This window comes from Carassius carassius, chromosome 46 (assembly GCF_963082965.1).
Source record: "Carassius carassius chromosome 46, fCarCar2.1, whole genome shotgun sequence".
NCBI lineage: Eukaryota > Metazoa > Chordata > Actinopteri > Cypriniformes > Cyprinidae > Carassius > Carassius carassius.
The window spans coordinates 21,692,437-21,716,887 of NC_081800.1; the positions used below are offsets into that span (position 1 = coordinate 21,692,437).

At 36.4% G+C, this 24,451-nt stretch overlaps 2 protein-coding genes across 3 annotated transcripts in view; one reads left to right on the forward strand and one right to left on the reverse strand.

Moving 5' to 3' along the window:
* Positions 1-24,451, reverse strand: part of LOC132129177 (transmembrane protein 18-like) — a 386,729-nt gene that overhangs the window by 114,127 nt on the left and 248,151 nt on the right. The gene's annotated exons all lie outside the window — the stretch shown is intronic.
* rarga (retinoic acid receptor gamma a) overlaps positions 1-24,451 on the forward strand; it is a 55,441-nt gene that overhangs the window by 7,050 nt on the left and 23,940 nt on the right. Inside the window, exon 2 of one of the 2 annotated variants that reach the window (XM_059541327.1) lies at positions 5,080-5,372. In XM_059541327.1, the coding sequence (XP_059397310.1) occupies positions 5,204-5,372 (169 nt within the window). In that variant the 5' untranslated portion in view covers positions 5,080-5,203. Of the gene's footprint in view, positions 1-5,079; positions 5,373-22,834; positions 23,319-24,451 lie in introns of those variants that run through there. The other variant, XM_059541328.1, reaches the window with a different exon arrangement.

Sequence of the window (24,451 nt, forward strand, 5' to 3'; positions counted from 1 at the left end):
TTTGTTCTGTGAGGAGCAATGTAGAAACGGTGGTGAAATCAGGCTTTTGGAAAGTCCCAGCCTGTTGCAAATGTTGGGTCTGCGGTGGGTGCCAGCCGTTGCCCCCCTCTCAGCCCAGAGTGGGCTAGAGGAGTTTGAATGAGCATGTGTGTAAGGGTCAGCCAGAGAATAGCAGTAATGAGAGAACATGTGTGTATGTACTTACACGTGTGTGTGTGTGTGTGTGTGTGTGTGTGTGTGTGTGTGTGTGTGTGTGTGTGTGTGTGCCAGAGAGAGAGAGGGCGAGGGCCCTAGGATTAGCTCACTTTCTGCACAACCCGCCTGCCATAAAAGCAGAACATACTCTGTAAAACTCTTTGCCGATGTGACTCATGAAAATACGCAGGCGCCAAGTGTTTTATTAATTCTTTATTGTGTTTGGAAAAATTCTAGGAACACACAGATTCCTTTTCTATCAGTTCCCCTCTTTTCAAATGGCTGCATGAGATTTGGATTTTCCCCGGCTCCCCTTTTTTTTCTCCTCTTTGTCCACCATTTTTCTGCTTTCTTCTTTTCTCCCTGTAAAAGTTTTTTTGGGTGTGATTTTGATGTTTTTCTCCTCTGTCATACTCTCTCCCGCAGGTCATTTTTTTTCTTTTCTTCAGCTTTTTATTTTATTCCCAACATACTACTTCATTTTATTTCTTGATGTTCTCACTACTGGTAAGAGTCAAAAGTTCAGAAGTTAATGCAAGCCCAAAGTATTATAGCGAGGGCCAGATTTGTATTTCAAGCAGACCATTTGTTTAGACCATTTTTATTCTATGCTGTATTTAGTCCAGTTTCTATTTTTTTCATCCTGTGTCTTATTAATGCCAATTAAAAATAAATACATAATAAAACAAATAAACAAATAAATACATTTTTTTAAAATGAATAATATGCCTTTTAAAAATATAAGTAAATATATTTAAATGTATAATCATTAATTTAAATAATAATCTTTGTTTAATTTCAGAAAATATACAATACTTGATTTGTCCTATCTGGAAATAAATAAATGAATAAATAAATAAATAAATAAATAAGGATTTAAATAAATAAAATATGAAAAAAAACATGTACATAAAAATGAATAAATACATTTTAAAATTAATATATATATTAAAATATATATAAATCATAAACAAAATAATCTTACCTTAATCTGAGAATCTGAGAAAATTTACAATATTTTCAAGATTTGTCTTGTCTTATTTCATCTTATCTTATATCTTAATTGACTGTTTTAGCATATAATTATATCTGATTATATTTCATGCCTTGTATATGACAGTAGAAATTAAGCAGTTCAATTAAAATATTGGAATAGAAGTCTGTAACATTCCCGGTGGATATAACAAATATTTCCCAACGACTGATATGTGTGGAAAATGTAATTATGCTATCATTTTAGTTCACATTAATGCTTTCAGTTCAGCAAATAGCACATTTGGCCTGAGAGCGAGCAGCTCCACTTCACTTCAGTTGTGAAGAATTTATCCAATGCCGTGATTTCAACAATGTGTGGTTTTGAATGGTGAGCCCTAAATTATATCTGTTACATATGGAACAGTTCTGAAGGGTCATGGACGGAGCTGCAGCAGCAGCGGGAGGGGGTTTTGGGAAGGGGGGCAATATGGGCAGGGATGGGTTCGAGGGCACACAGTCTCTGATGAAAACCAGACCTGGAGAAAAAAAGAGTGGGAGGGATGGCAAGGCCTTGTTGTGGCTGGCTATGGGCGTGTGCCTATCTGCAGAGCTCCTTCCTTAGACGTGGCCACCCTAGCTTGGATGCACATGTGGAAGAGTTTACTGTAATGGAACTCTAAATTAGGGGTGGTTTGAAGCTGCCTGCAGCAGTAGGCTGTAATTAACTGGCTCTGCTGAAAGAAACAGAACCAGAGAGGCTGGAGAGAGTGTGTGTTTGTGTGCGTGTTGGGCACATGTGTACATGGAGCCATGAAAGAAAAATGGCACATTTTGAGGGAGAAAATATTTGTTTTAGCATGTATTAATGATTTTTTTTTTTTTTTCATGTCTGCATCACTGATTTTTTTGCTGCTTTTTGAATGCATTTTTTGTAGGTTAAACAATTTAAAAATCTATGATTAAAAAAAATCTTTTTAAACTATCTTTAATCTAGTAATTTAATGAATTCATCTGTGAAAATGATTTATATCAATTTGTAAATAAAATTCTCAGTTGTGGCATTAGTTGCACAACTTGTAAAACAATTTTAAAATAAAAAAAACATTAGTTCACTTGGTTGCTGTGTCAGTGCAGAGCTGGAGATGAAATATGAGTGATGCGTTACGGAAACATAGCAAAATCAAGAAATAAATATTACAGTTTTTAATATGATTAATAGCCTATCCATTTTTCAAAAAAATATGACTGTCCTTCTGCTGTGGTATCATTTGCACAATTTTTAAAACAATTTTTATATATATATATTAGGGCTGCTCCGATCGTTAATGTGCATCTCGTCAGTAAAGCCGGTTCTCTTATCAGCGGTAAATTCCCTCAGGTGCGTGATTTCACATAGAGCAGCTGTTTCTACACAGAGCCATTGTTAACTGAGAAGATGCGCAAATCCACGTTCATTTTCAGCGTTTATTTGCGCATCTTCTCAGTTAACAACGGCTCTGTGTAGTAACAGCTGCTCTATGTGAAATCACGCACCTGAGGGAATTTACCGCTGATTAGAGAACCGGCTTTACTGATGAGATGCGCATTAATGATCGGCCGATCGTGATCGGAGCAGCCCTAATATATATATAAATGTATTATTATTATTATTATATTATTATAACTATTTTTTATTTTTTTAAATAGTTCATTTGGTTACAGTGTCAGTAAAGAGATTGAGAGGAAATAAGAGATGTGTGAGGAAAACGGGAAATTAAATAAATCAATAAATATTATGGTTTTTATTGTGTTTTCGGATAAAGAAAGAAGTAGCTAAAGTTTTACCTTAGTAAGACAAAGGAGCCAGCCATTTTATTTCAAAAGGTTGAAAAAGTCATTTCCACCCCAGAATTCAGTTAACCACATCAACTCTGGGGACCCACCGGTGGGTCCAATATTGCATATGCCTAATTCTCAAAAAATCAAAATAACAGCTGAAGTGGTTAAACACAATCCTTAACTTGATATGTGATGGAAGAGATGTCTAGAAAATTTTACAAAAAAAAAAAAAAAAAAAGACCAAGAACTCTTAGTCCTGTTATGCCTGCATATCCACTGTTGGGCATTGTTAGTAGACAAATGAAACTAATGAAAGTTTGAAAATGTATTTTAAGTGCTCAAGAAAAACCTCTTGAGGTATGTGTGTGTGTGTGTGGCACTTGGAAAGAGGTTTCTAAGGGTTTCATTATGTGGATTACAGTAGAGCTGTGTGCATCTGTTATGGAAAGGGAGCACAGTATTTCTCTCAAAGACTATGTGTTCAGGTGCAAGTGTTTTTATGCGACTGTATGAATGTGTGTTTTGGAAAGCCCAGGCTTCTTTCCTGGCCATAGTGCCTCCCCCGTAGTGCCCCCCAGTGCCCGGACTCCGTCACTGAATCTGTCTGCTTTTTTATTTCTCTCAGCTTGGTCAATGTTTATGCTGAATACATGAGCATGATTTTTCCCTTGATTTTTTTCCTGATTCACAAACCACAGCACTTCCAAAAAGCGCTGAATTCTTTGGCTCAGCTCTTTTTTCAAAAACCACATTTAAACAACAAGCCGCCAGCACCACCCACTCATAAAAATCACTCAAGGGAGAAGGAACAAAAAATTGAAAGGGACATCCCAGCATTCACTAGTGCAGTGGTGAAGATGTTGTTTATTGAAAGTGTGCGTAAGAGAGACGTAAAGCAGGATTTGCATTCACTGCCAAAAATAATTTTGTTTTCCAGTACAAATACCTAAACATCCTTAAAACAAGACACTATGTTTTTGAGAAGCAAAACTGCATAATATATCAAGACATCATGCTTTCTTGTTTTAAGTATCAATCAGAATTAATTGAGGTTTCTGGTTTCATTTTTGACAAACTCCTTTGTGTTTGTAAGAGAAATTGAATGGAAGCGTGATCGAAAAGATGCCCAACAATTTGGACAACAAGCTGCACCTCTTCCTTTTACTCCTTCTCTTACAGCTCCTCTCCAGCTCTCATCTTGGGGCCTCAGGTCTGTGAGAGGCCGACTGTAGTCGTGCAGGGCTGAGAGACTGGCAGGACAAACAGAGAAGCTCTTTCTTGTGGAGTTTGGGTGATTTAAATCATATGGAATAGCCTGGAAACACCACAAACGTCTGGACACCTTTCAAAACGGAGCAGAAAAGAGTGCTCTCTTCTCCTGCCTCAACCTAACTTTTTTCTAACCGCTTTTTTATTTTCCTCCGTCCTCTTCGTTTCTTTTTTTGCTCTCTTTCTTTTCCTCCCTATAAGTTTTCCCTCAGACTCCACCCTCCTCTCAAACACACAAGCGCTCTAATGCACTGGCTGCTTGGTTGTTGTTAAACTGATGCGAGAGACTCTCAGATTGCTGTTTGTGCTATGTTAGGGGTTCTTAAAAGATTAGTTCACCCGGAAATGAACATGCTGTTATCATTTATTCATGCTCATGTCGTCCCACCACCTTCATTTCATTTTACGATGTACTAGTCACATTTTCCATGCAATGGAACTGGAGCTTTCAAGCTTCAAAAAGGATGCGAAAGCACCAGAAAAGTATGATTTGTGCACTATATTTCAAATCTTCTAAAGCTGCATGATAGCTTTGTGTGAGGAACAGACAAAGAATATATTCTCTAAAGGCCTTGACATCTGCTTCATATCCTTGATGAATTAATGAGGGAACGAAGTAAACAAATCATTCTTCTGAGTTGTTCTTTTCAGTGAATTGGCTGACCTGATTAACAAAACCAGACTTAATGATTCATTCTCGAATTGGTTTTGGTCCATTTAACCCACTCAGAGTCAGTGATTTCAATTACAAGTGCTGTTTTACTACTGTTTATAATTCTTTGTAAAAAGTGCTTAACTTATCATATATGTTTCCTCCTGAAGGTATGTCCTGTTGTATGAGTGGAAGCCGAGCCATGACGCAGACCTGAGAAGTTTGCCAACATTGTCACACAGGCAGGTGAAGCGCACAACAGGCCCGATCAGCCTTTGGCAACCAACCATCGCCATGGCAACCAACCGGGAACGGCAGGTGGGTCACATGACCGGCTTCCCACCTGCTGTTTACCCCTTTGCCTTCAATTCCATGCGGAGCCACTCCCCCTTCGACCTGCTGACCAATAGCAGCCTGTTTGGACGGTTTGGGGCGGACCTTCCCAAAGAGATGGCAGCATTGTGTGAGTACTGAACCTGTTCTGTTTATTGCTGTTAGGATACTGAATGCAGTTTTCCTTTAGGTTCTTAAAAAAGATTTAGTTTTGAGGTGTATTTTTAGGCACTGGGAGGGATTACTTTTTATGTCTTGAATTTATTATTATTATTATTATTATTACGTTATGAAGATCTTAGATGGTTTTTATTATTCCTACATCATGAAATTTAGCTACTTTTCAAATGCATTTGATGCATTTAACCTTAAATTCAATCGTAAGAATATGTTTACTTTTTTTACGCGCTTTTAAAAAAAGAATAATTGTAAAACAGAATGCATTTGGCATCAGTATAATGCCACATGTAAAATAGTGTGCTAGGGATGTTAATTTTGGTTATTTTTCCTAACAGGCAACGAACACTCGTTAACCGATTATTTACCATTAACTGACAAGTTTTTTTCTCCTGGGGATTAATTTTACAGAACATGAGGATTGTCTTCATATCACATCACACACCTGCAGCACTTCTTCGAGCGGAGAAAAACATAATAAAGCTATGCTATATATATATATATATATATATATATATGTATACAGTACAGACCAAAAGTTTGGAAACATTACTATTTTTAATGTTTTTGAAAGAAGTTTCTTCTGCTCATCAAGCCTGCATTTATTTGATCAAAAATACAGAAAAAAAATGTAATAGTGTGATATATTATTACAATTTAAAATAATTGTTTTTAAATTTATTATACTTTAAATTTTCATTTATTTCTGTGATGCAAAGCTGAATTTTTAGGATCATTATCACATGATCCTTTAGAAATCATTCTAATATGAAGATTCATTATCACAGTTGGAAACAGTTCTGCTGCTTAATATTTTTTCAGAACATGTGAAAATTTTTTAGGATACTTTGATGAATAAAAAGTAAAAAAAAAGAAAAAAAGGAAGCTATGTTTTTAAAATATAAATATTTTGTAATAACAATATACACTACTGGTCAGTAATTTGGGGTCAGTAATTTCTTTTTTCTTTCTTTTTAAAAAAAAATAAAATCAATACTTTTATTTAGCGAGGATGTGTTAAATTGATAAAAAGTGATAGTAATGAAAATATATTATTATAATTTTTTTTTAAATTTTGAATAAATGCAGTTCTTTTTTTCCTTTTATTCATCAAATATATTAGACAGCAGAACTGTTTCCAACACTAATAAATCAGAATATTAGAATGATTTCTAAATGATCATGTGATCGACTGGATGTTACATGTGACACTGAAGGCTGGAGTAATGATGCTGAAAATTCAGCTTTGCATCACAGGAATAAATTATATTTTTTAAAGTATATTCAAATAGAAAACTATTATTTTAAGTTGTAATAATATTTCTAAATAATACTGTTTTTTATGTATTTTTGATCAAATAAATGCAGGCTTGATGAGCAGAAGAAACTTCTTTCAAAAACATTAAAAATAGTAATGTTTCCAAACTTTTGGTCTGTACTGTATATATATATATATATATATATATAAAATAAATAGGCATATTAAGAAATATATTTTAACTTAAATAATAAATGAAGAAAATGAAAGAAAAACTGTGCAACAAGTAGCCTAGTATGTAGTCTATTTTTTTGAGCTGCGTGAAATGAAACAAGATGGCAAAAAGCGACAATCCTATTTTTCTCTAGTCTTATTTTACAAAAGCACAAAGATTTGTTTTTATTGTGAGTGTACAAAAATAAAGGCAAACCTTTTACAATTCCCATTATCTTTATGACTAAAAGGAATAGTTGCTTCCACTGTTAGAAGGAAACAAATAGCGTAGCTATGATTACAGTGATTATTATAATGTTTGTAAACATTTTGGTCGGCATTAGGCCTATTTATGAAAAGTGAAAGTCGTGACATTTGCCAAGTATGGTAAGGTCCCAGGGAGCAACTGGGGGTTCAGTGCCCAGTTTTTTAATCCGTTTATCTGATTGTATTAATCGGTCAAAATTCTTACAGTCAGTTAATGGTTAACCAGTTAACATGAACATCCCTAGACTGCACCATAAATCGAATGCCATTATCATGTGCATCTCGTATCTAATGCTGGTTCTGTAACTAGTAGTAAATCTTTTCACATGCTTTCAGATGGAGCGGGATTTAATACACAGAGCTGTAGATCACTGACAAGCTAGACAATATCGTGTTCATAATTGCAGATGAATCGCCTTTGTGATGGAGATTTACTACTAATCACAGAACCGGCTTTACTGATGAGATGCGCATGACAATCACATGTGATTTATCATGCAGCCCTAGTGTGCCTGTTACATTACCTGTGGTCAGATTTATGACTAATATGGCATCCAGTTTAATCAGACTAGATTTGTGGCATTGTGGGATAAGTGCACTATGCATTGTTGGATGCTGCACAATTTATATAAAGTAGTAGGCCAAGCATGCAGTGTGTAAAGAATACATAGTATGAGCAGTTTGATATTTCAGAAACATGTTTGTTTACTGTGAATAAGGAAGAAGAGAAAGAAAACTGTCTAAATAATTAAAAGAGAGGTGACTCTTTTACTGTAATGTTCTTGAGTCTTTCAAGTGTTTGTACTTAGCTAGTCTTGTTCCCTAGAAAAAGGGACATTTCCTACAGGTGTTTGACTCCAGAGAGAAAATGTTCAGCATTTTAGCTCTATAGTCACAGGGGGCGCTGTTTTACATCTGACAGCAGAAGGAAAGTGTGTGAGAGAGGATAGAGAAACAACAGATGGCTGAGAGACAGGAAAAGAGTCATTTAACAGACATTTTATTCAGCAAAAAATACTTTTTGTCGGTTCAATACATCAAGTTTTTACATTTTATAGCGTTCCAGAAAAATAGTGGGTTTCTCAAACCAGCTGTCACAGTTTTTCAACAAGAGATATTCTTTGTTTCTTTTTTTTTCTTAGCTAAGGTGTAGTACATTCACTGGCTCTTTAGATCCAGAATGTGTTTTAAGAATGCAAGACGTCTGTGGATTTCCTTGTTTAGACAGTAGCTTAGGGGAAAACACAAGCCACAGACGTCTGAAATCTCATCTCAAGTCCTGAGGGGAGAATCTGTGATGGGTTTGGATGGCAACAACAAAGCAGAAGACTCTGCGTTCCCCCTCCTCAAAATACACACAAGCATGCACAGAAATACACTACTCGCCGTCTCCTGCTGTGCCTCTTTTACTCATCTGCAAGTCTGAACATCACTCCAGCCTTTTAGATGTCAATCAGTACCCAGCCCCCTACAGCTGCCCACCTAATCCAATAGGTATTCACAGAGAGAGGCAGAAAGAGAGAGCGAGGGAGGGGTGATGGAAGTACCTGGGGATGACGTCCTGGTGCGGTGGAATCCAAGAACACACCCTTCTGTGAAAACAATCTGACAGATACACAATAAACAAGTCTCTTCTGTATCCTGGTCATGAAAATTAGAAACATATTTCACCTTGCATATGCAGACGACCTGAATATGAAATTGCCTTTGTGGAAAACATGTTGTAAAAAGTCACATGAATGTTTGAAAATCTGGCAAGTTATTGGAGGAGCTTGACGAGGCAGATGTTGATTAGCATGCATTAGTTTTAACATCATTTTGAAGCCAGCGTAAAATTTGAATTAACCTTATTTACATTTCTGTTTTACTTCCAATTTTTTTCCTCTCTGTTTTTAGTCTAAATTATAAAACATACTCTTCCTCTGAAACTATTTTCCTTTCCGCACGACATCGACATTTTGTTTTCGACATCGATAATAATAAGAAATGTTCCTTGAGCAGCAAATCAGCATATTAGAATGATATCTGAAGGATCATGTGACACTGAAGAATGATGTAATGATGCTGAAAATTCAGCTTTGCATCACAGGAATAAATTACATTTTAAAATATATTCAAATAGAAAACAAATATTTGAAATTATTGCACATTAGTGTTGTTTTTACTGTATTTTGATTACATAAATGCAGTCTTGGTGAGCATAAGACCCCCAAATTTTTGAATGGTAGTGTATAACATCCACTTTTCATGGTCCAATCAAGTCCCAGCCCTTTTTTATACTGTTTCAGACTGAAATCTGTAAAAACTAGTTGCAAACGGTTATTCATGTTGATTTTTAGGTCAAGTTAGGTCATTTTTTAGGAAACCATTTCTGCCTCTCTCTTGTTGTTGACATATCCAAAAGCACATCGGGCCCTAAGCAATGCCAGGAATTGGGTGAGAGTCAAGACCACAGAGGCCCTAATTTGCTTTTGGGAACGCCGTTTGACATTCTTTTTAGACAGGCATGTCACAAGTTGTTTTACTGAGCCATTCTCATCCCTGGTTCTGAGACGAGAGGAAATAAAGGAAGACGAGCAACCGGCCCAGTGCTCTTTTTGCTTTTTTGCGGGAGTTGGTTTAACAGGCCTCTTCATTGTGGTCAGAGCTGTCTGTCGGCTAGACTGTGAAAATTCCCAGCTCATAAAGACATGACATACTGAGGTCCCTGTCTTTAAGTGTGTCTGCATTATTAGTCCTGCATTCTTCCCTTCACCGGTGAGTATTATTTTCAAGAGAAGACTGTCATGCTTTGGCATACTTCAGATAGGTTTGTTCAAGCAGATATGCTCACAGGTTCAAGTACCTTCCAGAGATGTGCAGCTAGCACAGAGCTCTTAGAAATGCTGATCTCACACACTGACAGCTGACACTATCACTATTTTTAAAAATGAAAAAAAACAAAAACCTTTTTCCACACTTTTTAAAATTCTGTTGCAATGTTTTGCAGTAACACAGAATACAGAGTGTACAATGTTTGTACATTTACTTTTATGCATTTGACAGATGCTTTTATCCAAAGTGATTCAAGCCAATAGGTTTTGTCAAACTTGCGCATTCCCGGGTAATTGACCCCATGACTTTGGCATAGTTAGCGCCATGCTCTACAGTTTGAGCTACAGAAATTTTGTCACAAAATAAGAAACCTTGCCCTTAAATGGTGATCTGTCTCATATTCTTATACATATTCTTATACCAGATGAAAACGGATACATTTCCTTACACCAGCAGTTCTCAACTACAGGGGAAAAACAAAAAGTGTTATATTAGTATCTTAAATTATTGTTTACTGTTTGTTACATTTATTATATTTTTTATTTCATTAATATTTTGAATTAGTTTTTATTTTTATATTTTTTTCATAATGTGTACATGTACGTATATGTTAAAATCCTGCTTGAGTTGGAAATGGTAATTCACAAGGCAAACTTAAAAAATTTTTTAAACTGGAAATAATTTCTGCTTCAATCTGGCTGGTTTGTGTCTCCCAAAGCAATGCTAAATGCAAATAATACAATAATATAATTGTATAGTTTTGTTATATATATATATTTTGAATTTGTTTTTGTTTTTATATTTTCATATTTTTATTTGTATTTATTTATTTATTTTAGTTTTTGTAGTTTTGTCATGTACAGTATATGTATCTGCAGTGTGTTTTTCAGTGGCAGGTATTCATTTTTTTTTTTTCATTCCTACACCAGTAAGCATTCCTAGTCCAGCATGGAAATTCATGCTGTCTCTTGCTGTAATTATTTTTTTAGAATGTTTTTTTAGCATGCTTTTTGGCATATAACACAGAGTTTTCTCTGTCTTACTCAAAGCATTTGGTGATAAAATATCCATCTGCGGAGCTCCGCTGTTGCTTTGACACTGAGTATGTAAAGCAGCTGTGCACGTGGGGCCACCGGTCACTGTGTGTGAGGCTCCGAGTGGGAGTCTTACGTGCCGGCGTGCAGAAGCCGTTATCAGTTGATCCCTGTCATTATCGGAGCTCTTCAAACAAACAGTTGGAAGCCCATTATCAGCACTTACCATGTGATAGCATCTCAACTGAGCCCTCAAAAAAATGCTCCTGAAACCTTTTACCAATCGGGGAGGAGGCCTCGGTTCAAGCCGCCAAGAGGGATGTTTTGAAAGGCTGCTTGGTCATTTCCTTTAACCAGACGAAAACCGTGTGGCTCTAATCTAATAGTCCTGCTAGGGCCGTGCACGGTCCAGCTGTCTTTCTTGCGCTCTCGCCACACATATCAATGATATTAGTTCCATTTTGGCTTGCGAGCTCAGGTTTTTATTGTTGTGACTGGGGCCAAGCTGTTGTGTGAAGGCATTTGAATTGTATAAAAAAGAACAGCATGCTTGTTCCAGCTTGTCATCGAGAGAAAGGCAAACATTTTGTTGTTCGCTGCCCCCACAGGAATGAATCAGTACAGTCACACACTTTCACACAGTAAAAGCATAAGTACGTGTAGCCTACTTACTGCAGTCTTATATAGCTTTTGTGCATGGTTATATAATTGAGACCATATCTGGTGATTTATTTGCATATGGCAAATGGATTTAAAGGCTGCGGGAGATGTGAAAGTGGAACATTATATGATAAGGACTGATTTTAGGGCTGCACAATAAATCAAATAAATAATTTAGATTATTATTTAGACTGCAGTAATTCGTAAAGTGATGAGTACAGCATTCAAAGTTTTTTATTTTATTTTATTTGTTTCTCAATTTTGCAGAGTTTGTGCTTTTTTAAACAGACATTTTGACTGCGTGAAAGCAGATACTTTTAAATTAGTATATAAGCCTTTCAAGTAATGGTCTTATAAAAATTTATCTATTTTGCGATCTGATCTACAAATGAGTGTTTTATGCACTTATTTTTCTTTTAGTAACAAAGTGAGAAGCATTTAATGTTGTGTAACTTGCTTGCAATGTAGATAAGGCAGCAATATACACTGCAGTAAAACAAGGTGTAGATACAGTGTAAATATGAGGTTTATTTTAATAGCTTTATTTATTATAATGGGTTTCTTATTACACTGATCATTTTTCTGTGTCATTTCTGTTCAGGCATTATGATTTGTATGCTGCTAAGAGGACCTTGATTTAGTATAAAAATGCAAAAGACTGAAACGTTTTATGTCATTTTCAACAATTCATTATTATGTAATTGTCAGTAAATTAATATCAATTTAAAAAATTTGAATTGTGATTTATAATCTCTTGGGAAATAATTAACAGTTATGATTTTACATAGTTATGATCACACATAGAATACAGGATCGTTGAAAGAGAAAGTGTTTATAAAAGAGGAAAAAATGGGTCTGTGTCAGTAAAAGGCCAAGGCACAAGCACTACATTGTATCTTATTTATTTACAGAAACATTTTCCCGGCAAAGTGTTGGCTTTCTTTCACAGCTGGCATGAGTTTGTTTGCAAGAGGGATTAAATTGAAATGAGAGCAATGCATGTGTCTGAACACTTCACCATTTCCTCCGAGGTTCCACCATCTTTCATCTCCACTTCTGCTTTCCTGCCAGGTTCCTCTCCTTTCCATCACTCATCACCACCAGTTCTACTGTAAACAGTCAGAGTCTGAGACCTTCTGGTGGATGAATCAAATATCTAAAGATCTTAATATTCTTCTTGTGCATTTTCCAATATGCTGTTTGATGGTTTGACTTTTAAAGTTAAAGTTAAGGTTTGGCTGGAAGCTGATGAGGTTGGCCAATGATCAACATCAAATGGGATTCAAGAACACATTATACTTTCTTAATATGGCATATTTTCTGATTGAAACAAAATATTCAAAGTGGAAAAAATGTAGGCCAGGACTTGATTTTATCCCGTGGGAATTGACTGGATTATGAACAGTGGGCGTTTTGCACCAGAATAGAGCCAGACGTGAATACAAGTTTGCAGTTTATCACAATACAACTGACACTCATGTTTGAGGAAGGTCAAGGTCACCCAGAAGAGCATCTCAGTGTTTCTCAATGGTAACAATTATTTTTCCAATGTAGTCTTTATTGGTTATTATTAACTGGAAAAGTGTTTTCCAGTTAAAATATCTAAATATATAAAAAGACTTCTTTTCACAGAATGTATCTTGAATATAACGGTCATTTGACTCACTGATCTGGCAGATTTTTCACTTGTTTTTACCTTGTTTATACCTTAAAATCTGCCAGTACAGTAAGACAAAATACACATATAATAAAGAAAGATTTTCTGAAAATGAGTCTTGGTATTTTCTAGTGTAGTGTTATCAAACAACTAAAAAGACAAACGAAAAAGTAAATTAAGAAGTAACATTTCACTATTAGTAATATAAATAAATAAATAAATATATATATATATATATATATACACTGTATATATTGTTATTATATATTGCAAAAGAAATTGAAATAAACATGACATTTTGAAGTAGAAAAAAATGAACAAGAGGAGTGGCTAGCCGCACACTGATCCACTCAAGACTGGAAGTCTACAAAAAAATATTTTATTTTTCAAATTGCATCGTGCAAAAAGGTGCAAAGTGCATGTGGGTTAAAAACAGAATGGACACCAGCAAACGTTTCAGCGCATTGCTATCTTCAGTGCTCATTTAGCAAACAACATTCACCCTTTTTAAGCAAGTCAGCAATTAAGGACAATCAGCTGAATGCAGTTATCTCAAAATCTCAATTGTCTCAAGTAGAATTACAAACAAGTGTATATATACACATTTCAAATGAACAACTTCCAATGATAATACAGCAATAGAAAAAAAGAAATGAAAATGTACTTATTTACAACTTTGAAAAATATTTTTTTTACCTTGTATACATATAATTATTTGCACTGACACATTGTTCACACACAGTTTACTTTGCTGTCCTTCATTGATAGAGGATTGTTCTGTTTTTTATTCTCTAGTATGCTGTCTGTATTGCTGTAACCACATATGCAATGTTAGGCCCTTTATGTAAAAGGGAACCCATCAAGTCTTTGTTAATATTTTGGCCATAACTGACTCCCACACTAGTCTGTTTTTGGGAGAGTTGGCGTAACCGCAGTCCGAGTGGGAGACAGAGTCAGGAGTGGCCTCACTCTGCCAGGTCATTAAGAGCTCAGTTTGGGAATTTTGCAAATTGTTCACAAATGGAATCTCAGCTTGACTGACTTTATCCCTAAAATCCGGTGGATTACTTTCCTCTCCTCTGCCCCTTCTATAGACCTCCAATCCTGTGTGGATTTCCTTCCTTGATCCCACTGGTCTAGGCAGACATACTGAAGCGGAGGTGAGAGACGGTTTGTCAGGATGAGGTAGAGAGTGTGAGCGAGCACTGAAAGGTAAAGAGTGCACCAGCATGTTAGCACGATGACAGATGAAGATAAAGAGCGTTGAGAAGGGGGCGGAGCTTCACTGCTTTTAACAGGCAGGACTGGGCACGTGCAGTATGAGGATTCTGCCATGGCGACTGGGAATGGGAGGGGCTTCCTAGTGGAAGCAGGGAGAGAAATTGTCAAAAGGGTGTGGCCTCAAAGTTAAAGAGAGGAATGGGTAACTTTTTGTCAGTCAATCATAACTACAAAACATGTGGTTTCCAGTTTTGAATATTTCAAGTCAAAAGTCGTGAGAATACTAAAGAAGCAGGAATACCGAGAGAGAGGATGAAATGGGAGGTGGGAGAGAGAAACAGGCACAGAGATAGAGCGAAGGCTTGTTTGAGAGATGGCCAAGTTTGATAAGTTTGTGAAAAGTTTCTTTTTTATATGGTGCAAAACACGAGGAGGCCGAGTGAGGACTGGAACAGCCTGTCTTCTAGATCTGTTTTGCCCTCTGGTCAAGTCTTCAAGTGACACTTCCAGAATCTCGGGGAGATGTATTGTGTGGACAAGTCAGGATAAGATCACATGTCTCCTCGGAGCCAGACATGTGTACAATATTGCTCGAGGTGGACGCCATGATGAATGTCCGAGTGATGGCATTGAGATGGGAGTTTTGGAACTGATTTAAGTCTCAAGCGGCTAATGATTTTAAAGTAGTTACATTTCAGTCACACAACTTAAAAATGTTACTTTAAAAATTAAATTAGTAAAAATATATTAAATCGATTTTTTTTATATAATCAAATTGAACTTTTATTAACTTTAAGTATTTAAAATGCTGCACGGAAACTTTTAATAGCATTAATTTATTTATTTTTTAATGTTTAAAAAAAAAATGAAAAAAATATTTTACAGATTTTAAAAACATCATTTGTTTTAATTAATTTTTAAATAAAATTTTGAACTATTTAATTTTAAATATTATGATTATTAAATTATTATTATTATTTAATTAAAATTTAAATTATTCATTTTATTTTATAAAATGTTTGTTTATTTATTTATTATTACATTTCATACATTTTATAAAATTACACATTTAATTTGACACATTTTGAAACTAGCATTTATTTTCATTTTCATTCATTTTCAAATCCAATATTGAACTATTGTTGTTTTAATTGATTATTATTTTTGTAATATGTTTATTGATTTATTTCTGACTTATTTTGGAGCTGTTCTCACATTACTGACAATGTAGCTATGTTAGTAGCTTCGCTAATTTTACCTAATTGCTGAACTGGTGTTAGCAGCTACACTGTAAAAAATAATTCTGTGGCTTAGTAAATATTACAGAAATTTTTAACTTTATTAACTTAATAAAATCTCTGAATATCGTGTACTTGATTGTTAAACATACCAAAATAATTGAGTAAAAATCCAACAGTTCATTTTATCTAAAATTTACAGATATATTTAAGTTGTTTTCAATAAAATTATTTAGTATTTGACTAACCAATTATTTCTTTATAATATACTTAATATATTTGTGAAATTTCTATCAAAATATTTGAGAATGTTGAATTAAACTGATCTGTTTCAAGAAACAAAAATATTACTTAATTAAAATCAATATTATTAATATATTTAACACACTCTTAAAATTTTAGTAAGTTTACTCAATTAAAACAATGCACCCCTCCCCCACCCTCTGACGTGACGACAACTCGACGGTTGGTTGAGTCAGTGAGCGCAGGCAGTTTGAACTCTCCAGTCTCCAGACAACAGCTCTCTTCTCAGCGTCGCAGATTTGGTGCATTTCCTCTGTGAAATTCAGGTTTGTGTATGTTTTATTTTATCTATAAAATCTTTACTGTGCTTTAAATCATATTTAATGCAAAACAACATACAGAGGCCTAATTCGACACCTAAAGGAGAGTCGCGCCTGTCTTTTTGCATGATTGAAACGCTTTGCATAAATACATGACTTCATTCCTAATGATAATAAATATAATTATTATCATTTGGATGATAAAATGTCCTCAGAACTGTCACTGTTTGTTTATTGGCAGGTTGTGTCAGTCACTCGCAGTATCTATCGGCTGTGAGTGAAACGCAGGACGGCGGTATGAAGTTCAAAGTTCACCCGCAGAGGCGAGTCCGTCTCCGGCACGAGGACCAGCGCTGATCCGGTGGATATTGGGTTGATTTGATTACACTTGAATTAGGCTACCTGAATTTTTAAATATTATATTTTTACTTATAAAATGTTTGTTAAATGAGTTTAAATGTAGGCAATATTGTATACAGTGTAAAATGTGCTGTATTGCTGTACTCATTGACAATAAAGGCCAATGTCATGTATACTGGTGGTTGTGTGGAGTACTATTTTACAAAGGTTTAGAGAAAATAAAAAGTTAATATTACTCATTAATAAAAACAGTTAATATTACTCATAAATATTGTTTTTAAATGTTTAAATGTTCAATTATTTCTACTCAATTTTATTTGTTAATGTACCAGATGCAGTTACTCAGATTTACTTAATTTTTTTACTTGCATTTACTCAATTCATACAGTATATTTCATTGATTTCACAGCTTTAAAATTTACTCATTTTTTTTGAGTGTAAAAATGTTTCACCAATAAAATTGAGTAAATAATAGTTAAACTTTTTACAGTGTACAATTGCTCATGTGAGCCTCATATGCCAGGAATTCTGGAATGTGTCAATTTGTTTAAACATCCATACTTTTGTATAGGGTATGCTGTTGAGATCAAGCATTGTAGAGTGTTTAGTGTGTGTTTCATGACTCAAAATGTGTGTTTGAATTGTTTTTTGCATGTGTGTCATCATCTCCGTGTTCCCTGAGGGAGCTACAAGGACTAGTTGTTGTAATTTGAGGCGTGTGTGCACAGACGGAGCTGAAATGAAGTGGTGTTCTGTGTCTCTGTCATCACTGGCAATCTGTCTGGACATATCCATGCACACAGAAACACATGACTCTCTGTTGCTTACACTCTGCACAAACTTCCTGAGCTGTATAACATGCTGCACAGATCTAAAAACTAGCAGAATAGGCAATGCATGCTCAATCAATCCTTCCTACAAACATTTCAAGCCCCAGGGGAAATTTTCTTGCTCAGAGGTTGCTCTTTCATAGCTCAGGAGACATAATGAAGTTTCATGTAAAGGGTAGTTCATCCAAAAATGAATATTCTGTCACTTACCCTCATGTTTTTCCAAACCTATTTGTTTTGATTTTTTTCTCTGTGATACTTAAAATTTTAATATTGGTTTAAAAGACATTTAATATTCAGTATTAAGATTGATAAGACTGCACTGACACTATTAGGATGAGAATAAAACATAAAGTAATTGAGCTGAGTTTACTATAGAGCTGCTTTTTAGTTGAACTGCACTGAAATAAAGTGGTGAATAAATTTTCACTCAAAAATTGCTAGCAAATTTCACAAATAATTACAAAGAAATGGCACAACAAATCAAATGTGAAATCTTGAAGACTTGAATAGTATTTTCTTGCAAAACATACTCCAGTAATCTTTATTTTATTTGTAACCTTTAAAAATACATATTTTTTTACAGTGTGAGTAAAAAAATATATATCTGTCAGTGAGCTATACTGAATCAAATCGAACTAAATTGAGCTGAAAATGACACTATTGTCTTTTTATAGTTTATTTAAAGCTGAAATTGTATTATTCATTGCAGAATTTAAGAAATGTGCAACATTAATAATGTAATTTTCTTGTTTAATGCTGGGAAGCTGCTTTGAAGCAATCTGTATTATATAAAGTGCTATATAAATAAATCTAACTTGGCTCGACTTGAGAGTCAGTAGCATCCAAAAACACTGGACATTATTTATTTTCATTGTATTAAAAAAATGAATGTTTCAAAATATTTTCTTTTATTTCTGAGAGAAGAAAGTCATACAGATTTGGAATGACATCAGGGTGAGTAAATGATGAGAGAATTTGTATTTTTGGATGAGCTATCCCTGTTCCAGATGTCCTACTTTTAAAAATACAAACGGATACAAAAGTTTTGAAAGGTTTTTATCCTCAGGATAATCTGAGAAGCAGGCGGCTTGGAAAAAAATAGTCATCATTCGCCGTCCATTTAATCTCTTTGCTGTCTATGAGAAACAGTGGAGATATTAAAGAGATCTCTTTTGTGATTTGTCATTCCTTTGAGGCCACACACAGGCAAACCAGTCTTGCCTAATATCTCTAATGCATTGTGTCTGCTATCTGAGGTCCACATCAGTGAGTCATGCGGCAGTTAAACTGATTCTGAGGCCCGGTGACTAGACGCCTGACATCGGCTCGTCTGGCCTGGAAAGAAGAGATGACAGGGAACCAGCTAAGTGAGATGGATTTCCAGCAGATCTGGGTCTGTTTGTCATCTGAGTTTTGTCACATGACAGGAAGGAGGGAACAGTGAAAGAGCAAGCGAGCGAGAAAGAGAGAGAGAGTTAGAGACAGAAGTATGGAAGAGCCAGGCCTTTAAGACAGAGCGAAAACAAAATTGTCTTTAAAGATGTTCCTCTGGGTTGTTTAAAAACTGTAGAAGGGTTGGACGAGTATAAGTTTGAAAACAGAAGGAAAACGAGGGAGTGAAGTAGAAGTGGTGGAGAGTGATAGGGAATAGCTTGCGCTCCAGAGAGAGAGATAGAAAGAGAGGGCGGGAGAGCAGGATAAGTTGGGGGAAAGTTAGTGGCCCAGTGGGGATTTCTTCTGGAGTTCAACCTCCTTGGCTGGGGCAGGGAGGGAGGGAGGGGGAGGAACTTGGGTCAGCACTATGAAGTTGGATTAAATGTCCAAGTCAACTTTTTTTCTTCACCCTCAGACTACACTAAACAGTTTCTAACAAAAGATTTTCAGCAGGAGAGAAGAAATTGCAGAGTTAGAGCTGTTTCTGTCTTCGAAGGACAATATGCAGGCACTTTTATCCACGAAGAAAAAAAACAATCAATTTATCACACGGGAGCCAACCATTAGAGCAGTACCACAATATCAGATTTCAAGAATAAGAAGTGTATAGCTGTGTAAAAAGTTGAGAACAGAGCTGAACAGAGAGTGAAAGAAAAAGTATTTAATTGAAAAAAAAAAGTCTGTGGTCATAAGGATTATTTTATATACATCTATATACAATGCTGAAAATCATCGTTTTTGTTTAATAAAAGTCAAACAGTGTAAGCTTTAACATCCTCAATACTCAATACCACAAAATCAAATACTCATCAATTCAAAATAAAATTGTTTATAAAAAAATGTATGTATAAAATATGTAAACATCCTTAAAATGGGATTAGTTCACTTAAGAAGCAGCAGTCTATTTATTAATAAAATATATATTTTTTAGATTATATCGAAATTAGTGAAGTGACATTCAGCCAAGTATAGTGACCCATACTCGGAATTTGTGCTCTGCATTTAACCCATCCGAAATGCACACACACAGAGCAGTGAACACACACACACACTGTGAGCACACACCCGGAGCAGTGGGCAGCCATTTATGCTGCGGCACCCGGGGAGCAGTTGGGGGTTCAGTGCCTTGCTCAAGGGCACCTAAGTCGTGGTATTGAAGGTGGAGAGAGAACTGTACATGCACTCCCCCCACCCACAATTCCTGCCAGCCCGGGACTCGAACCCACAACCTTTCAATTGGGAGTCCGACTCTCTAACCATTAGGCCACGACTTCCCAACTCCCCTATCATGAGCTATTTGTTAATATTCATATAATTATTCAATATTTAAACCATTAAACCTTATGTTTTGTTAGATTTAGATTATACATTTTTGTAATAAAATAAATAAATAAATAAATGATGATATTGAATATAAACAGTACGTTTTTTGAAGAAATTGTATACTTTTATTCAGGAAGGACGCATTGCATTGATCAAAAGTGACAGTAAAGACTTGCTACAAAAGATTTTTTATTTCAAATAAATGCTGTTTTTTTTTTAGTTCCTATTAATCAAAGAATCCTGAAATGCATCAGAATTTCCACAAACGCATTATGTAGCAATAAATTTGTAATAATATAAATGCAGTTTTTTTTATAAATGTTATAAAGCATGAACCTCAATAATTGTTTTTTTTTTACTTATTTCTGAAGGCTTAATGTCTTATACTGTACAGTTATGCATCTCAAGTAAACTAATTTTTTTTTCTTTTTCTTTTTTTAAAGTATTTTTAGATATTTTACTAAAAAAAGAAAAGTTTTGACCCATCTTAAAAATACTTCGATTTTATTAGAATTCACAGCTTCCTACTTCTACCATTGTACTTTTTGATCTGTTCCTTTGTCACCCTTGGCCTTCATGACACAACAATTACATGAAGAACCTCAGTGTTGCAATTGATGCACTTTACTGTCTGCTCAAACAAAAGGGCCATTAAAGTGCCCTACTCTCTCTCTCTCTCTTTCTCTATCGCTCTCTCCCCAACTAATATTCTCTTTCTCTCTCTCTCCCCCTTTCTCTCTCTCACTCTTTCTTCCTGTCTCTGTCTATGAGGGCTGCCTAAAGAAAATAAATGAGAACCATAACAAAGTCAAGAGCCACAAGATCAATAAACAGCCTAATGAATACCATTCTCAGCGCATGCCCCGACGTGCTCAGAGAAGGACTTTTTGTTTCTTTGTAAGTGTGAAAAAGCAAAGGGGGTTTGGGAAAATGAAAAGCAGAACTCCACAGAGTGGGAGATTGTGAGTGTATTTGGAAGGAAAGCCAGTATGTGTTTACGGAGAGCCTGACCAGCAGTGCAGATTGACAGGAAATAGTGTCTTTTCTTAGATGGCTGGGCCATACCACCATCAGGTATATGTGTTTTTTAAGGGGTATTTTTAGGTCAAAATATTGTGGGAGCACTCAATAGTCAGTGTTTTACAGTTGTACTCAAACAAATACAAGGCTCTAAGAAATAGAAGTACAATTTGTTTGATAGGTTGTACTGTAATGTTTGGAAAAGTTTTAATTATTTAAGTGTATTTAATATACATATTTTTGTTTATTTCTTTATCTATTTCTTTTATTTTATTGAGTATTTGGGGCTGTAACAGAAATCAAATAGGGTTGATTGGCAAAAAGTCATACAATAATCTGGTAGTTATAAATTATACTGCTAAACCAGTAGACTATTATCAGAGTTGATATCCTATTTCATTACATGCAAATGATAATGAGGCTGTGAGAGATAGATGTACAGTGCATTCAAGGTCTTAGGTCATATCCAGGCACACATTTAGAAGCTGAGCAGAACTCTGTAGAGAGCTCATTAGAATTACTCATTAGAATTACCAATTAGAATCAGATCGAATGCTTGTTTAAATATTTAACTTATTTGACATTGCTGTCAGTTACCAATAAGATATTTAAATATAATTTAAATGTAAAAAACAACCTGTTTTGAACTTTTTTTTAATTCACTGCAAATTAATTTAAAAAGATATTTTTTTGTAGTTCTGTCAGCTAAGCAAGCATCTTCAGTGTACACATAGGTCTTACATTTAACCGACTGTACGCTTCTACCCCTCACAGCCTCATTTTCACGCACGTCAAGTGAAGTATGCCGTCTACTGACTGTAGTCCATGGGAAATGACTCAAATTCATCATGCCTTGATCGCAAGTGTGAAGACAAGCCCTGACATTCCTTCCCAAGTTCATCTTCCTGTTGGTCTCCTGCTTGGCGTCCTCTAGCGCATGGATTCTCCCCACGCAACTGAATAAAGTTCCTCTTTTAAAAGCTTCTATGAGGGCCAGAGGGGGCTTTGAATATTTGCCACATACTTAATGAGCTAGAGACAGCAGCGGCCATCAGTCATTTACTCTGTTTTTGTGGAGACAAAGGCAAGAATTTTGCCCTGGCATCTGCTGCTTGCACAATGCTTTCTCTCTCTCTCTCTCTCTCTCTCTCTCTGTCTTTCTCGTGTTCGCTTGCTCGCTCTGGACTTTAATGTGGTTATGATTAGAGACGGGGCTGAGGAACGGGTTCGGGGAGTGGGGGGTTCTCATATGTACTGCAAGGGAAATAAGGGGGAGGTGCACAAAGCGAGAAAACGTGTTTGTATGCAGTGTGTGCTAAAATATGAATCACAAAAGAGACAAAAAGAGGCCAAAGAGAATCAAATAAAAGTTTGTCCTCTAACCAGATCAGAGCTGGCAATACAAACACACAAACACACACTGTGGCTCCTCCCTGTGGCACTTTCTCTCTCACCCCCAACCCCCCAGTCGTTCTCTCTCTCTCTCTCTCTCTTTCTCTCTCACTCTCTCCCTCCACCCCCCTCTGTGTGCGCAGGACTGAAGCAGTTGGTTCGCTCAAGAGTGTCTGAGAGCCGCGAGTGCTATGTGGGGCTGTTATTTAGGTCTGTTACAACACGCTAGGAGCAGCTCACCCCGAGCAACCAGCACCACAGATCAGCCGGAGAGGGAAAGAAAAACGAGCAGCGTGAGAGAGAGAGGAAACGCTTACAAGAGCAAAAACAGCGGGATCAGGCAGCACGTATATCCTGACTAGAGGAATTCCAGCAGGGGATTTAGCGCTGTCGTAGCTGCGGGTGTTGTTATTGTTTTTTTTGGTGACGCGAGGCATTCGGAGGCGGGTGGGCGACGGGGACGCAGCATGTTCGACTGTATGGAGGCTCTGGGCATGGGTCCCCGCCAACTCTACGATGTCACCAACCGGGGTGCATGCATGCTTCGGAAGGCGAGCCCCTTCTATGCAGGACTGGACCCTTTTGCTTGGACGGGGACAGCCAGCGTACGCTGTAAGTGTCTTTTCTTCTTCTTTTAAAGGAGGCTCCACTCTCACGTTGACCACAGGACGCTCTGTGCCAAACGAACCACTCGAGCTGCATTCATCAAGCTGTGTTTGTGTGTTTTAGAGATGCTGCTTGAGTCGTACATTTCCATGATTGTCACGAACAGAGTCTGGTTTCACCAACAGTTTGGGTAACCTGATTTTTGACCTTGTCGGTTGCTGAAAAGTTAAACAGAAAGGAAGTAATTTGAGAGGGAGAGATGAAAGAGAGGGTGTTTGAGAGAGAGAGAGAGAAGTGGGTGGGGGGGAACCTGACACTCTGCTATAATTTCAGTCATGCAGATTGCATTTGTCTTCTTCACTTCACAATTGTGCCTGACAGCTCTGGTATCCCAGCATGCCTGACCACGACTCAGCCCACACAACAGCATCAAACAAGCATAAAAGTAGAAAAAACGAGAGGGACATTACTCAAGTATGTGTCACTGTTGGAACTCTCAGATGAGGAATTGGAAAATGAATTGGGTGATTAGACTGTGACAGGAAGCAAAATTGTAAATGACCTTAAATAAATAGTAAAGAATTGGTGTGAATATACTGAGTGGAAAGTTCAGTAAGTATGAGAGCTTGAAGACCTGGACCAGTCTTCGATTTTCTCCCTTTTTCATTTTCTGACTCTGTTTCAAACATTTTATTTTTCCTTCCTCCCTTCCAGACCTTAGACAGCCTTTGGCTTTAAAAACAGTCATGCTACAGCTTAGACAAAACTGGGGTCCGTTTTCATTAACGGATCAGTCCGAAGTACCAAATGATACTTCATGAGATTCTCTGAAAAAAAAACTCATATGTCCAGTTCAGTAATCATCCCTGTTACCCTTTTCCCAAAATGCACGGCACTCTTGCTGTTTTCCATTTGTATTTGTTGAAGCTTCTGCTTTTTGTTCCTCCTTCTCGGCCTCTGAGGGCGACTCATCTGTCTTCATTAATCGTGAAAGACACAAACGTTTCAGTGGCTGTCAGCCACACTGGGTTCTCTTTAATGAAGACAGATGCCCTGTCTGAGCTCGACCCAGAGGGGAGGGTAGGGAGAGAGGGAGGGAGGTCCATAATGCCTCTTCTCCTTGGCCAGGGCCCTGATGA